Source organism: Musca vetustissima, unplaced genomic scaffold (assembly GCF_032173495.1).
Source record: "Musca vetustissima isolate MV318-11 ecotype Yass unplaced genomic scaffold, APGP_CSIRO_Mvet_v1 utg293847, whole genome shotgun sequence".
In the NCBI taxonomy this organism is placed as follows: Eukaryota; Metazoa; Arthropoda; class Insecta; order Diptera; family Muscidae; genus Musca; species Musca vetustissima.
The window spans coordinates 36397-53612 of NW_026888482.1; the positions used below are offsets into that span (position 1 = coordinate 36397).

Below are 17216 nucleotides of genomic sequence, written 5' to 3' on the forward strand. Positions count from 1 at the left end.
CCTTTTTTAGGATATGGAAGCCTTTAAAGGCCTTAAATACAAATATTTTGAGAAGAATTTATTATTGTGTTATAATTTCTTTTCTCTTGTATTGCAGGTGAAAATAAGTCCGAACCAAAATTGTATGCCATTTGGCGTACACCAACGCTAAATTATATTGCCAAAACTCGAACAATATCAACAACAGCGACAACATCATCATCGCCGGCGTCAACTGTTACGAACGAGTCACCAAATTCATTTTCCGCAGATCCCACCCTGAAAATTGTCTCCCTCGATCCATATGATAATTCTCTGTACCTGAGTCCCATTGCCCTCGAAATGTTGAGTGACGATTTGCCACAACTTCTGCAAAATCTGCTAATTGGTGTTGAGCATAGCATAGAGCGTTTATCGCTCAATCAGCTAACAGGACCATATCATCATCAACAAAACCACCACAACAACAATGTCGTCTCCGACCAAAAACCATCATCGATGGCGAATAAAGAAGTGGCGGATCAAAAGAACACCACCAACAACAATGCAACCACCGGTTCACCAAAATGTATCCTGAGACGCAGTGAGCTGATTACGAAAAACAATAAGCTACACAACAACAAATATATGTTGCGTCGTTTCACCAATCGTCAGGATAGCATGAATTCAACATCGTCGGGTAATAGTAGTGCCAGTGGTCTTAGTACTGCATCGAGTAGTTCCAGTAATTCGTCATACACCAAGGGACATTTGAATTATGCTAATAATAGAAATAACTGCAGCAACAACAACAATAATAATAGCATTGCTAATGGTCAGAACAACAACAATAATAACGCAAGCAGCAACACCAACAACAATCTATGTGAAAATAATAACCAACCGAACGATTCGAATACATCACCTGCCCTACCGAGATTTTGTTTGGGGAAATCTTTTCCCCACATTGACAGTGACGAAGAAAATGCCGAAGATAGGCGTAATTCGTTGACCGATGGTAAGTTCGAAACTCGAAATTAAACGACATTTTTCTTAACGATTCATCAATGCCCAGACGAAACCCCAAAGCTGTCAGAAAAGTCTGGGTTTTTGGAAACAGTACTAAATTTTGTTACAGTTTGAATTTTGAGGTACGAATGGAACTGAATTCCAAAAAATTGAAATAACAATACCGTCGGATTACATGTAGTATTGCGATATGTAGGTAGACATTTGGATTTGGGGAAACCTATATGGCTGCAATCCGGAAATTGAGAAATAAGCTTTATATTGGTTGAATTATATAAATAGATTTGGAAATTCGGACTTATGAATAGATTTGGAAATTCGATAGAGCGTGAATTCTCAAGTTTGGGGTTAGGCTGATTGTTGGGGTTTAGGATTGAGATATGTGGGAAGTTTTCGAAATTTGTACTATATTTGGTACAATTTGGATTTGGTAGGTTTCCCCAATCCGGAAATTGAGAAATTAGGTTTATATTGGTTCAATTATATAGATAGATTTGTAAATTCGGACTTATGTGTACTAAATGGTACTAAATTTGGTACAATTCGAGTTTTAGATGAACCGATAAATCTAGAATCCTTAAATTTTTGAGTTAGGAACACTGTAGGGGAGTAAGATTAGAGCATGTAGGAAGTTTTGGAAATTTCTACTAATTGGTCAAATTTTGGTGAATCAATCGGACTGGAATTCTAAAATTTAGAATTAATATATTAGAATGTAGGTTTGGAGTATGGATATAGTTTTGGAAATTTGTACAGGTGATCCGATAAGAATTGAATTGGATTATTGAGTTAGGTAGTTAATAAAATTATATTAATTTGTGCCAAATGGTACTAAATTAAGAGCACATAAAGAAATAAATCGTAACAATTTTATTATAGATTTCTGTTGTGCTCAGAATTTATGTGTAGTGATGAGATATGAATGTCGATTTTGGAAATTCCAAATATTTTGAATGGGATTTTCAATTGAAAAAACCGATTAAACTTATAGCCCTATCATTTAGAGACAAAAACATTGCTAATCACATTGAATGTATTGTCTGCCTAAGAGTTAAATAGGTCCGGAGCAGGTTGGAACCTGAGCCTATGGGCTTCAAAGTACAGAAAATTAAACGGGACATTTATATGTGGGTTATATTTATGTGGGGAATTTGTCAACCTTAAACAAGTATGGCTTTTTCATGCAAAAATCTATCTTAAAAAGCGGCAAAGCGGACAGTCAAAGAGGAATTAGTTAGAGGAGTTGTGTTAGAGACAGGATTGCCCGGAGCACAATGAATCGTCTTCTACTGTTTTGAAATTTCACCGAAGACTTCTGGCAAACAAATTGTGGTATATCACGCAGAACTGATAACCTACATAGATCCAGGATTCGTCACCTGTGGCGATGTTTTTAAGCACAGCGATGGTATTTTTCCAATATGTCTTTGCACCATTCGACTCGAACCCTTTATGAACGACTGCCAAATTTTTATAATGAGGTGCAAAAAAATCAGATGGTCGGTATAGATTTTTGTTGAAATTTCTAGCCAATTTTACATATTTCCATGATCTAGTCGACTTTTTTTTACCAAAGTAGCTGTAATTGGACATGGATCGACAAGGGCAGAATCGTAACAAACCGCCCCTTTTCTATGAGCATGATTGTCCTTGACGCTTTCCAATCAAATTGACTGTAATTTGACATATAATAACTTGAATAACATAAAATAACTTTCTGAGTCGATTTATGCATGTCCATCCGTATGTCTGTACATGTTATATTGTAAACAAAGTCCAGTCGCATTTAGGATCCGAATTGGATGAAATTTAGCAAAACTAATTTATTTGGGTCAAGGGCGAACGCTATATATAGCGTACTGCGTTAAGTGCAGAATGACGTGTGTCAAGTTTCGTTAAAATCGGTTCAGATTTAGATATAGGTCCCATATATATTTTTGTCCGATTTTATGTTAATGGTGCACGGAAGTCCTTATATATCTTTCGATTTGCACGAAATTTTGCATTGCGCACTGAATTAAGTCTAGAATGATGTGTGCTAAGTGTGGAATTATATGTGCTAACATTCGTGAAAATCGCTTCAGATTTAAATATGGATCTCATAAATTTAAATCTTACGATTTTATGTAAATTGTGCACTAAAGACCCAAAGATTGTCTAATTGGCATACAATTTTGTATTTGGATGTAATTTAAATTAATCTTTGGCAAGTTTCGTTGAAATCGATTCAGATTCAGATCTAGCTCCCACATATATATTTTCGTACGATTTTAGATAAATGGTGAACCAAACTCCTACTTTCCTTACTGGTTTTCAATATAGGTCCATCAATAAAGATTCGGTCATTTCAGGTTCTTTCATGGCTCTAACTGCATTTTCTAATAGAAGTGGGTATCATTTGATATTCAGGCGTACAAAACGTATTCCCAAGAACATTTAAATAAAATTTCGTATTTTGCCACAGGACTCATGTAAAGGATCATCCTAATTTGTGTATGCTAAACGACTTTTTAGGAATTTTAATGCGAACCTTATGGTGGTTGGCAAAAAAATTTCGGTCCAACTGAACTTATTGTCATTATTTGATTTTTGCCCAGGTTCGTCACAAATTCTGCAGAACTGACCGTCTCATAGACCGCGACTCCACAGTCTGATTTTATTTCCAATTTATTTTTTTATACCCTCCACCATAGAATGGAGGGTATATTAGTTTTGTTTTTCCGTTTGTAACGCATCGAAATAATCATTTCCGACCCTATAAATTATATATATTCTTGATCAGCATAAAATTCTATGACGATCTAAGCATGTCTGTTGTAATCACTCTAGCTTCTAAATGAATTGAGATAGAACGCCAAAATTTTGCATAGAGTCGTCTTTTGTCTGCAGGCAGGTTAAGTTCGAAGATGGGCTATATCGGTCCACGTTTAGGCATACCTCCCATATAAGGGTACCCCCAAATTTTCAGTATTTTGGGGTTCTTGAGCGCGTTTTTCAACCAAATTCGCTGAAATTTGGTACAATGGGCTCTTTTTGGATACCAAATTTCTCAACTAAAAATTATAACTTTAGGTCCACTTTTTGCTGCAATTTGGTATTTCGTAGTCGTATATGGTAACAGATTTCCCAACCAAAAATGTTTAATATTCGCCCCCTTTTTGGGGTAGTCCCCATATAATCCCCTTTTTTATATTAAAATAGTTATCTGATTTGTTCCGCTTTTTGAGTTTGGTTCTAAGACTCTGTTGTAATCATTACACCTGCAGAGGATAGCCAGATAAAAAATTAGAACGTAAGGTTCGATAATAAACTATAGCCGCATTTAGACCAATCTCTGTGTGGAGGTTCCAGAAGGATTGGACCGATTTTCCCCATCTTCGAATTTGAACTAAGTTTGGAGAAATAATACGATGGGCAAAGTTTGGATGAAATCTAAATATTCTGAAACGGATTTGGTCCAAAAAACATGGGGTCTAGAACGACATTGAGGCATTAGCCATAATGCTGAGGGTATAATTATCTATTATAAATACATTTTAAATAAATTACTGAAATTTGTATTAAGGTTTACATAATCCGTTTTTAGAAATGTTTGTATAGGTCCACTTTTTGGTATGTTCCCTATGATTTCATTTCTAGTACCTGTCAGTATATCTATGGTGGAGGGTATCTAAAGTTCGTCCCGGCCGAACTACTAGTTTTAATCTAAATAATTCCATAAAAAACACATTAAATTTCTAGCAATAAAAATGTCAATGCCATCTTTATTTACATTTCATTTATTACTCTTCCCCCTCCACATGGGATAACCCCATTTAACATTCTTCTTACATCCGAAACCATATCGGAATTTGCCAAAACGTGTTAGAGGTACATTGACACGATTACACGAATTATATTGCCCTATATTCATGGCGCTCTCCAAACAATTTCGATTACAAAAATTGTGGGCGTAATTAAGAAAGAAAATATGTTTGACCGTACGCGGCACTCCGTCAATCACAAAGACTTCTTGATGTATAATATCCCGATGTTCGGCAAGAAATGTTTCATAGGCCAATTTTAGACCATCCAAATCGGCAATAACTTCTTCGATTTCGTGTGTAAAGGAAAAATCCGTTTTTAAACGACGCATTGTAAGGCCAAATTTTGGATAATCAAATATTTCATCAGCCATGTTGTAATCATAGGAACCGTCTAGAGTGATTTCCAAGTTCTTGGGATTAAAAGCCTTGGCGATTTCTCGGGCCAAATGAAAGCTCAACGAACTGTAAAGGTATAGATCTTGCATGTCCAGGCTGTAGTAGGGGTACTGTAATATGGTTAGGGGTAAAAAGATACAATTTTGGCGGGCATATAAACGAGGCAGATGGTATTGAGCAGGGCTGTCCTTTATTCCAAACAGGGTATTCAGAAACATTAGTTCACTTGGAGTTTGTGGAGGTGCGTTTAGGCTTTGATGACTAATATTGAATTTGAAATTCCTTACTTTTAAAATATTTCCATAATAATCATCTGTTGTGAGATTTAAATTTCCATAGAATTTTTCAAAGGTTTCAGGGGAAATATCCACAATTGTTGTTAGGTTGAGATTTTCTAATTTCATATCCAAATAATTTAAAATGTCTTTGCCAAATTGATAGACATTTAAATGCAGGATGGCATAGAAATTCTCTTTTAGTTTTCTGTAAATATCTTCAATCACCAGAACTTCACGTTTAACCTCTGGATGTTGTTCTCCATATAACCATTGCAGGACCAAAGGAAATTCCACCCATGTACTTGTCATACAATTCCCCTCTTCACGTTTCACATCTTGACGAATTAGATCCACATAAAACTGCAAATGTATGTAATCACAAATTAGGGAGTTATCATATTCTATCAGCAGGGCAAACAGCCCCTTCAAATAATCCACACTTTGTATGTACAACTGCATTTGCGGATCAACATTGGTTTGATTTAGAAGAACACATAAATATTTCTCCAACCAGGGCATTTGCAAATCCCCCAAGGCAACCAAATCGGAATCATCATCAATGTGACTATCCAAATAAGAATCCTGAATGGGGAATAATTCCGACAAACCATCGAATAGTGCCTGATTAAATTCACTAAATTTTTCAAAGATCTCTTTAAATTCGGTGATGTTATTTTTTAGCATATAAGGCCAAAGATTCTCCATTCTCTCCAATGTGGGACGTTTCAATTCAATTATTATGCGCCGAGAATCATCTATACGTTGGGTAATGTCTTCCTGGAAGAATAGATCATTGAAACCATATCGTCGTGTCAAGGCTAATAATTCAATCCAATCATAATCCCAATTCCACTGACTTTCATTATTCCACAACTCTGTTGGCCATTTCATAGCCTCCTCGGTATTTAGCCATTTCAAATATTCTCCAACTTCCTTTTCTCCACCAGAACTCTCCACACAGGCCTGGTAATAGTTGTGGGGATTTTTAAAAAATTTTGTTGAATTATTAAAATCCTTGACTGCAAAGATTTTTTCCATTTCCATGTTCACCGTTGCTTGTAGACTCTCCAGATTCCCTCTATTTGCCACTAGGTTTGAATCCCACCACTTGCCACAGGCATATTGATAGAAATTCTCACACACTGTTGCATTTACATCGATATTATTTTGAATTTGTTGCAATCTTTTTTGACTTGTACTATCCGCCGACACATATTCCGACGTCCATAGGCAAATTAAAGCGAATACTATTTGTAATTTACGCATTTTATTTTAAAATTATTTTTTCGTCATATCATCCGATCGCGATTTTGAATTGACAATCTACTTAATAAAACTAAAATTGATAATAAATATTTTGCCTAAAATTCGGAAAAAGAATTATGTTTCTTATCTCACTGATGCTAATACAAAAAAAAAATAAATGACAAGAATCAAGTAAAAATGTTTAAGTTCGGCTAGGGCGACCTATTGGTACCCTACACCATGATATGGGAATTCTAAATACCTATAATCGGTCGGAGACTTTATTAGGGTTCTATATCATTTAATTTGTTAGTCTCAAACTATATGGTCGAAAAATGGGCCTAGCATCTTTCAAATAGGGTGTAATCATTACTATCACATTTAGAAACCCTTTTCTTTTTGCACTTTATAATAATTTTTTGGCAAGTAACAAATGTAATGAAAAACTTAATAGTAAAGCTTGGGTATGCAAAATAAACAAACATCATATAAATATACTATAACAACATAGTTTTTTGTTATAGATAACCCTTTGAACTTTCATTCATTGTCAAGACCACAGTTTTTTTAGTTTTCATTATCACAAGATAGAACAAGTTTGTATTATCTTGAAGCAATATTGAATTGACTCACTTATCAGATGTCGTGTGAACGAACGCTTAGAAAGTTTCTGGTCTTATAATTTGAATAACAATATATTATTTGTGAACAAATTCATATTCATAAAAGAATAAGTGGATATTTGGCATAAATATGACCAACATTTGGAAAAGCAATATTACAACATCTCTAAATAATTTCAAATGTATTTCTTCCAAATTAATCTTTATTCGTTATATCGATGAGACAGCTTTGTTACACCATAGCCAATAGAAAGTATCGAAAAAATACAAAAAAACCAAAACAGTAACAATATTCTAAATCGGACGCCAAAACAAAATGTTGATTGGGTTCCCTTAAATTCCCTATTTTTTTATGGCGGGCATGATAACTCCTCATTGGTACATCGGTATCCGAAAATTATTGACTTTGCACAACAATTAACAAAAGGCAGAACTTCGTTTTCTTTTTTTTTTTTTAATCGCCTATTTTCGAGCACAAACTAAGTTAAAACCAGTAAAGAAAGCAGTAAAATCGGACGTGGCCGACTATATTATACCCTTCAACACTTTGGCTATATCCAACAGATGTAACCCCAACAGACGTCGCATTTTTGAAGGACCATCAACATGAAAGTAAACATGTCATTCTGCAACCTATACTAAATTTTGGTCAGATATAGAGTTGTTTCTTACAATAGGACAACATTATGTAAATTAATTTAAAGCAACATATCGAAATCAAAACCGATTTCATCGTAACTTGCCACATATTAGGTTATACTTATTTTAGTATGTTTTTTGCATTCGGCCACATTTTGAGTTCTTCATTTACTTATACATCCAAATTTCGTGCAAATCGAAGGATATATAGGGACCTTATTGCACTATTTACCTAAAATTGGACGAAAATATATATGGGAGCTATATCTAAATCTTAACCGATTTTTACGAAATTTAACACACATCGTTCTGGACTTAAATCAGTACGCTGTGCTAAATTTCGTGCAAATCGAAGGATATACAGGGACATTTGTGCACTATTTACCTAAAATCGGACGAAAATATATATGGGAGCTATACCCAAATCTGAACCGATTTTTACGAAATTTAACACACATCTTTCTAGGCTTAATTCAGTACGCTTTGCCAAATTTCGTGCAAATCGAATGATATATAGGGACTTTGGTGCACTATTTACCTAAAATCGGACTAAAATATATATGGAAGCTATATCTAAATCTGAACCGATTTTTCAATAGGGTTCGTCCTTGGGCCAAATAAGTGAACTGTGCCAAATTTCATCCAATTCGGATCACAAATGCTACCTGTACTTTGTTAACAAAAATACATGGACGGACGGACGGACATGCATAAATCGACTGAAAAAGTGATTCTATGCATATTCTCAAAACCATATGTCTATCTCGTTTCCTTTTGTCTGTTACAAACATATGCACAAAGACATTATACCCTGTACCACAGTATGGTGAAGGGTATAAAAATAAGCATGATCTTCACCGACTGGCTTTATCCTACACCTTTTTCACATGGTATTCAAAACATATCAAATGTAATTCGAGAATTCGCAACATACAATTTGCAATTCGAGAATTCCATTTGCAATTCATAACATATCAGTTGTAATTCGAGGATTTCATTCAAAATTCATAGAATTCCATTTGAAATTCATAAACTTCCATTTGAAATTCATAAAATTTCATTTGAAATTAATAAAATTTCATTTGAAATTCTTAACATTTGATTTGAAATTCATAACATTTCATTTGTTTTTTTTTTATAACATTTTACTTTAAATTTGAAAAATATTATTGGTAACACACAAGGAATATCTATGAATTCGAAATTAATTGTTATGAATTTCAACTGAAATATTTTGAATTACAAGCGAAATGTTATAAATTTCAAGTTGAATTCTTTGAATTATAAATGGATTTCTTCGAATTTCAAAAGAAAATCTACAAATTTCAAATTGGAATATAGCAATCACCGATGATTTTTTTTTAAATTTCAAATGGAATTTTTTGAATTTTATATGAAATGTTTAAAATTACAAATGAAAAGTTGTGAATTACCAATTACATATTCGAATTACAATTGAAATGTTATGAATTGCAAATTGAGTTTTCGAATTACAAATGAAATTCTCGAATTGCAATTGAAATGTTTTGAATAACATTTGAAAAAGGTGTAGTCCCACAATTTAAAAACGATTGGGTTATTAGTTTTTGAGTTACCGTGCCCGCCATTCGCAAAAACGCTGTTTGGAGAAAAACGCGTTTAAAGTTTGAGAAGCCCTCTTGCTGTCACTTGATGCTAACACAATAAATCGGCTATATCTTCAAAAATTGAACCGAATTTTCTCTTTGTTCATTTCCATTTTTAACACCCTGTAACTCACAACTGAATGCCCCATACAAAAAAACAGCAAAATATTTTGCGAAATGTCACCCTTCCAACGAGCATAAATCTGAAATCGTTTGATCGATGCTTTACGAGAAATCTATCAGTACAGCAATCTGCCGAAAAAATGGATATATTGTACGATTTTGGTAACTAACAGCCCGTTTTTGTAAAATTCGAATCGAATGAATTCGAAGGAATTACTACCAAATAACAAAGTGTTTATATAAAGCAGTGAACAGAGCAGTATACCATATGATACCCTACACAACTGCCAACTATTTCGGCCGAATAAAGGGCGACAGTTCTACTTTCTAAGCCTGGCATATTTTCCAAATCTTGTTTTCTCCAGATGATTTATTTGACACTCGGAATATTGACCGATCATTATCAAAACAGCCGTTCTAAGTATTTGGTCAGATGATATTCTGCTTAAAGTTTTCGGTTTTGCATACCCTAAATATCATCTCAACAACACCGAACATTATAGGCGTAATGGGGTAATAGTAGTACTAAACAATATCATAACATCCGAGTACAAACAACAATATAATTGGTATAAATTTAAAGGTCAAGTGTCTATGACATTTAGGAGTAGTCCTTTTTACAAAAAAGTTTGGGTCCATATGGCCCGCTAAGTATCGACCGATCTTTATCAAAACATAAAAATTCCAATGAACAGACGGACGGACGGATTCGTTTCGAATCCGCCAGAAACAGACTGTTAAAGTTTTTCAGCCAAAATTGTCTTTACATTTACTTATAAGAGGCACTTTTATTAGTATAAACATACTCGGTATGGTTTGACGTATAACTATGCGTTGTGTTTTGTACCGTGACTTGAATAACACATTTGGATCCCACATGATTTGTCAGAAGTACCATACAGAAGGCATTTCAACGTACGCTAATCCAACACACTACAAGGAGATGTTTCAATCGGTATGGAAAATTTCTTTATAGTCCATGCATTTCAAATTGGATTTATAAAAGCACTTCCACTTAAAATTGGATTTATATCAGGGTTCGCAAAAACTCGTTCGCGAATGATTCAAAATACATTCTTTTCGTTTTGTGCTCATTTTACGAATGAATTTATGACGATAAATTCTTTACCAAACGAGCATTCGCCAAAGAATGTTCGCACAAACACACATAACAAACGAGTGAGAGCACACAACAACGTTCGTTCGTTTCGTTTGATGGTTGGAATTCTTGCTGACATTATCTTACGAATGAAAACAAACATTCCCGAATTCTCGCGAATGCTCAAAACGGCAACAACAATAACAACAAACGTTCGAGAACTCAATAGTTGTTGGACATGTCTTTTGTTATTCCACACACATTCTTTCGTTGTTTGTGTGTTTACTTTCTTATGATATTTTTGTTTGTTGTTGTTTTTAACAGTGCTCGCGAGCATTCGCGAACATTTGTTTTTTGAGTTTTTCAAAAGAATGTTCTTCATCAACAAATGCTCGTGAAAGAATGAATCGACGACGCTTGCAACGAAATTTTATCGTTCGTGAATTTTTCATAAAATGCGAACATTCGCCAGAGATTGCAAATGCTTGTTCATTCATTGTAACTTTATCATTCGCTATAAATTGAAAACATTGGAATTCTCGCCCGTGAGCATTCGTGAGAAAGAGCGTATTTTAATCATTCTTCGCACCCTGATTTATATAGACCAATAGTTATGTATTCTGTCTGTGTTTGTAAAAATCAAAGAGGCCGATTGAAAGTGTATAGAAACAACAGGTTAGCAGAGAGATCTGTAAATCTGTAAAAAGACCAATTAGTCTGAATAGAGAAAACAGGAGTTTATATATTTTAACAACATAGGCTTCTATAAGGACCAATTGGTATAGGTATCCAATCAAATCCATTCTAAGCAGTGGATATAGTGATTGACTTTTTACACATGGAAGAGGTTATTAAAATATGGCATCTTTGTGCCATGCTACCGCCGGTTTTAATTGTTTAATTTGGTTTCACCAAGTAACGGATCAAATAGTCAACAACATAAATTTATTTGCGACCAAAGTGTTTATTTGAAACCAGTAAGGAAAGTAGTATAGTCGGACGGGGCCGACTATATGATACCCTTCACCACTATGGGTATATTAAACAGAACTATTAAAAATTGGATGAAATAAAATATGTGATATTTATCTAAATATAAAGTATGTAAAGTATGTAAATCGACTTCAAACAAATATAAATAGGTCATCCGTTGGGCCATGTCTGTACTTCTAGAAAACGCAACTACGTAATTCTATGCTCAATTTTGTAAGTTGTGAAAACTTTGATGTAAATCTGACTAACATGAGGAGTTTGATGCCCAATTTACTTGAAATCGGGGGAAAATATATATGGAAGCTCTATCCAAATATTAAGCGATTTCAAACAAACTTGTCACAGGTTAGGTTATACTAATTTCAGAACGTTTTGTTCCTATCAGCCTATTGGATCCTTGGTGCGTCAATTTATTATAATCAATCTATAATAAAAGGAAGCTATATCTAAATATGGACCGATTTTCAGTACGTTATTCCAAATTTCGTGCAAATCGAAAGATATATAGGGACTTTGGTGCACCATTTACATGAAATCGGACGAAACTATACATGGGAGCTATATCTAAATCTGGACCGATTTTCTCAAAACTTGGCAGACATCATTCTAGGCTCAATTCAATATGTTATGCCAAATTTCGTGCAAATCGAAAGATATATAGGGACTTTGGTGCACCATTTACATGAAATTGGACGAAACTAAATATGGGAGCTATATCTAAATCTTGACCGATTTTCACGAAACTTGGCAGACATCATTCTAGACTCAATTCAGTACGTTATGCCCAATTTCGTGCAAATCGAAAGATATATAGCGACTTTGGTGCATCATTTACATGAAATCGGACGAAACTATATATTGGAGCTATATCTAAATCTGGACCGATTTTCTCAAAACTTGGCAGACATCATTCTAGGCTCAATTCAGTACGTTATGCCCAATTTCGTGCAAATCGAAAGATATATAGGGACTTTGGTGCACCATTTACATGAAATCGGATGAAACTATATATGGGAGCTATATCTAAATCTGGACCGATTTTCACGAAACTTGGCACACATCATTCTAGACCTAAATAATTAGGCTGTACCAAATTTCGTGCAAATCGAAAGTTATATAGGGACCGTTTACTTTAAATCGGTTAAATATATATGGGAGCTATATCTAAATCTGAACCGATTTTTCCCAATTTCAATAGGGTTCGTCCTTGAGCCAAATAAGTGACCTGTGCCAAATTTAATTCAAATCGGATCATAAATGCAACCTGTACTTTGTTTACAATTTAACATCTACAGACGGACGGACGGACATGCATAAATCGACTCAGAAAGTGATTCTATGCATATTCTCAAAAGGAACCATGTGTCTATCTCGTTTTCTTTTGCCTGTTACAAACATATGCACAAAGACATAATACCCTGTACCACAGAGTGGTGAAAAGGAAAATAAAAAGGAAATGACTTAATTTGATTTAGTACAACACGTGCATTTTTTATCACCTGGAAATCTGATAACTTTTCTCCAAGTCATTGTGATATTCACAAACACCCATATCCCCAAAGGCACAACAATTAACAAACACAAATTAATTGCTTATCTCTGATTTTATTTGAAATTCAAGAAAATAACGTTATTTCTAAATCATATCTTATATTTCACCTAATTTTTGTTGTTTTCTTTGCACATTTCGTTACAGATCATTTGGAAAGTGAAATTATAGCGCCAAATTTAATTACCGATTTGCCTGAAAAGTTGCTTTTATCTGGCATCTATTTACCAGGTAAGTTGAATTTATTCTTCCTCGTCTTCTTGTTTTGGTGTTTCTATTTTTTTGGACTCAGTTGTTGATATCGAAAGATAGTGAAACAACAACAAACCAACGACAGACAGACCAACCGCCAGAAAATTGCCATCAATATAACAGCTTCTAAGCAGCGGTGGTGAGCATTAAATATTTCTATGCTGTTGGTTGTTCCTTCCTTTGACTAAAAAAATTGGTGGCCCACAAAACGAGTGCTACCCCACAAGAAGCGGTAGCGGCGGCATTAGTAATTAAACGAAAAACCACGACAACACACTTTCTTTAAATTCTTAGACGTTACACAAACACACAAAAATAACACCCAGTCGGACGGCCGACCGGCCAGCCAGCCACACCTTTTGCCATTTATTGCGGCTGCAGTTTATCTCTTTTTTATGACCAACACCTTTCAATCTGCAATGGCCTCCTCTTCTTCTTTTTCCGAACGACAAAAAAGATGCCATAGTTCTAGTTACTTTCACTGCTAAACAAATTGCTAATCTGCTGGGTAACTAGTAACCCTGATGTGGTCGTGGTAACAACAACTCAGTGGGTTGGGGACAAAAACAATTTGCTCAAATTGTTAAAAGACGTTGTCGTTTTTTAACTTTTTTGGAATTTAAAAGATTTTCTGAAATTGATTTGCAATTTCTCACTAACCAGACTCAATTTACACGCACCGCACCATCGAAGATGTTTGGCTAATGGTTCTGTTTTTCGTTTAATAGCCAGTCATTTTCATTCTAATGACTGACTGACTAATGGAGAACACTGATGCCAGAGTGATAAATTTAAAAAAAATGGAATTTTGAAAATGTATATTTAAACATATATAGATCATTTTCATTGAAATAATAATCATGGGTACCCCTCAACCACAAGGGTGAACTTTTTAAATAAATAGCTCCACTTAGCGAAGTTTTTTAAAAATGCGGCTATAGCTTTGATAATTGTGGGTTTAAAGACCTACATAAACATTAATTTAATAAGAAAACATTTTTAATATGCCTTGATTTTTATAAACCCCGTTTAAAAGCATTTTTAGTCGTATATTAAAAAAAAATAAACTTGAATTTAAAAAAAATAGTCAAAGGTTTCAACTTTTCCAAAGACGTGTTTTTAAACAAAATTTATCGAATTCTTTATGGCATCAAACATGAGATTGACATTCAAAAAAGCCTGAATCGGAACATGAATATGGAGTCTTTACCAAATACCAAACTGCAGACCCTGGCTGTAAAATTGACCCGGGAACTTGAAAATACCGAAAATGATGGTTGGCGGATATAAACATATTAGGTTGGGGAAAAAGAAATCCATTTGGCCGGTGGTCGAAAATTTCTAAAAAATCGGAGAAATTATCAAAGTTGACCGGCATATTATCAGTCGTAATAAAACTGTTTTAAAACATTTACACAAAGCTGGATTCAAAAAGAAGCTCGATGTTTGGGTGTCACACCAATGAACAGAAAAAATAGGATGGATCGAATTTCAATCTGCGAATTTCTTAAACGTATGGTGACTGAAGATGAGAAATGGATCACATACGACAACCATGTGCGTTGTCAAAACGGTGGCCAAACTAGGACTAACGGCCAAGAAGGTTCTGCTATGCATTTGTGGTAATGGAAAGGGATTATTTATTATACATATGGCCAAACGCTAAATTCTGATCTCTACTGTCAACAACTTGACCGTTTGAAGATAGCAATTGGCCAGAATTTGCCAACCGGAGAGGTGTCGTGTTCCACCAGGACAACGCTAGGCCACACACATCTACAATGACTCGCCAGAAACTTCGGTGACTTGGTTGAGAAGCTTTAATGCATCCGACATACAGTCCGGACTTGGCACCAAGCAATTATCATATTTTTTCTTGCATTGCAAAATTTCGTTAATGATAAAAAATTGGTATTAAGGGAGGATTGTGAAAATCGCCTACTAGAGTTTTTTATCAAATACAGAGCAGGACTTCTGTGGGTGAGGCGTTATGAAGTTACCTTTAAAATGGCAACAAAACATACAACAAAACGATGCCCAAATCGGACATTCCGAAGTATGTTAATTAAAGTCCTATAGTTCATATAAAAATAATGGATTTCTTATCCTCCAGCCTAATATATAAACAAATCTTCAAAATGCTTTACCTTATAGTGGACCGATATTAAATTTTTTTGGTAGAAAAAAGAAATTAACCCAATAAGAACCCAAAATAGAAAGAAAAATGTACCCAACATTTTTCAAATACCGGATAATGGACCAGATCGTTACATTGGGTCTTGGGTCAACTTGGATATTTTTGGTGGGGATATTTTTTACCTAATGAGAAACTAAAATATGAAATAACAGCCAATTCGGTTAAAAAATCGATTCTAAATACACAAAATCGCGAGAACATTCGGTACCACAGTATTAGGGATATAACTAAAAGGAAACAAATATTGATATTTTTGGAAGATTTTTCACCCAATAAGAGACCCAAATAACAAATTTCAGCTAATTCGGTTAAAAACGCATCAGAAATACTGAAAAATAAAAGACAACTCTATGCAAAATTCAGCAACCTATCCCAAAGTACAGTCAATTCGAACCTGTCCAAAATATAAAAAATAGGGACGATATTTAAAGATGTACCAAAATATATAATTTCAAACTAGTGAGCGGAGCAGTATAGTCAAACGGGGCCGACCATATGATACCCTACACAACTTCCACGAAAATCTAACTTTCTGTGATACTACATTCTGAGATTAGGCAATATTTCGCGATATTTGCACCCTCTTGATCGACTAGAGGCCAACAAATATTAGTAATATTCAATATATCTCTTCTAATTACTTGCCCCGATTCCTTTCACCAGGTGTTGTGTTGTGATGTTCGGCCTTCAATTGTGGCCTATAGATCAACTCGAAAAAACACAAAAAATTAAGTTTTCGGTCCACTTCATTCCAATATTATTAATTGGTCATCACCGAAAATTATAGGCGTTGTCCTTGACCATACCTGAATTCTCATGGAAAATTTCAAAACTATCAGCGTTATATTTTCGCCCTCTAGTGTGTTACTAAATAATATTTGAATATCTAAGCACCTGTCAATTTTTAAGTGTAACTCCCACATCCGAGTACACACGATAACATAATTTGTATCAATTTAAAGGACAAGCACTACTCTTGGATATGCTATCAACTTTTCGGGACTTTGTTCTTCAGGGGTAAATATATACGCTATAGAATACACATTTTGTCATTTTCACACAAAAGTCAGGGTAAAATTGACCCGCAAAATATTGACCGATCTTTATCAAAACAGGCATGCTTATTCTTTGGCCCGATCCACTTCTCCATGCAAAAATTCGCGGTGTTTGGGTCATAATTGCGGGCTCTGGAGCGACCAGAAAATTAGACAAAAATAAAGTTTTTGGTCAATTTCATCCCTTAATATTAACTGATCTTTCCTAAAAACAATAGGGGTCTTCATTGGCCAGAACCCATTCTACATGCAAAATTTCGTGAAGATTGGTCCATAACTGTGGCCTGTATCGTGTTTACAAATTATAATAGACATACGGACGGACACACATGTCTAGATCGACTCAGCT

The 17216-nt window shown here is 34.6% G+C and overlaps 1 protein-coding gene across 1 annotated transcript in view; it reads left to right on the forward strand.

Moving 5' to 3' along the window:
• Window positions 1-254: 254 nt before the first annotated feature.
• The window catches only part of LOC133336323 (hybrid signal transduction histidine kinase G-like), a gene marked incomplete at its 3' end in the record, with an annotated part of 47807 nt that continues 30845 nt past the window's right edge, over window positions 255-17216 (forward strand). Inside the window, exons 1-4 of the mRNA XM_061544617.1 lie at window positions 255-450; window positions 508-710; window positions 783-976; window positions 13511-13594. Of these exons, the coding sequence (XP_061400601.1) occupies window positions 322-450; window positions 508-710; window positions 783-976; window positions 13511-13594 (610 nt within the window). The remainder of the gene's footprint in view (window positions 451-507; window positions 711-782; window positions 977-13510; window positions 13595-17216) is intronic.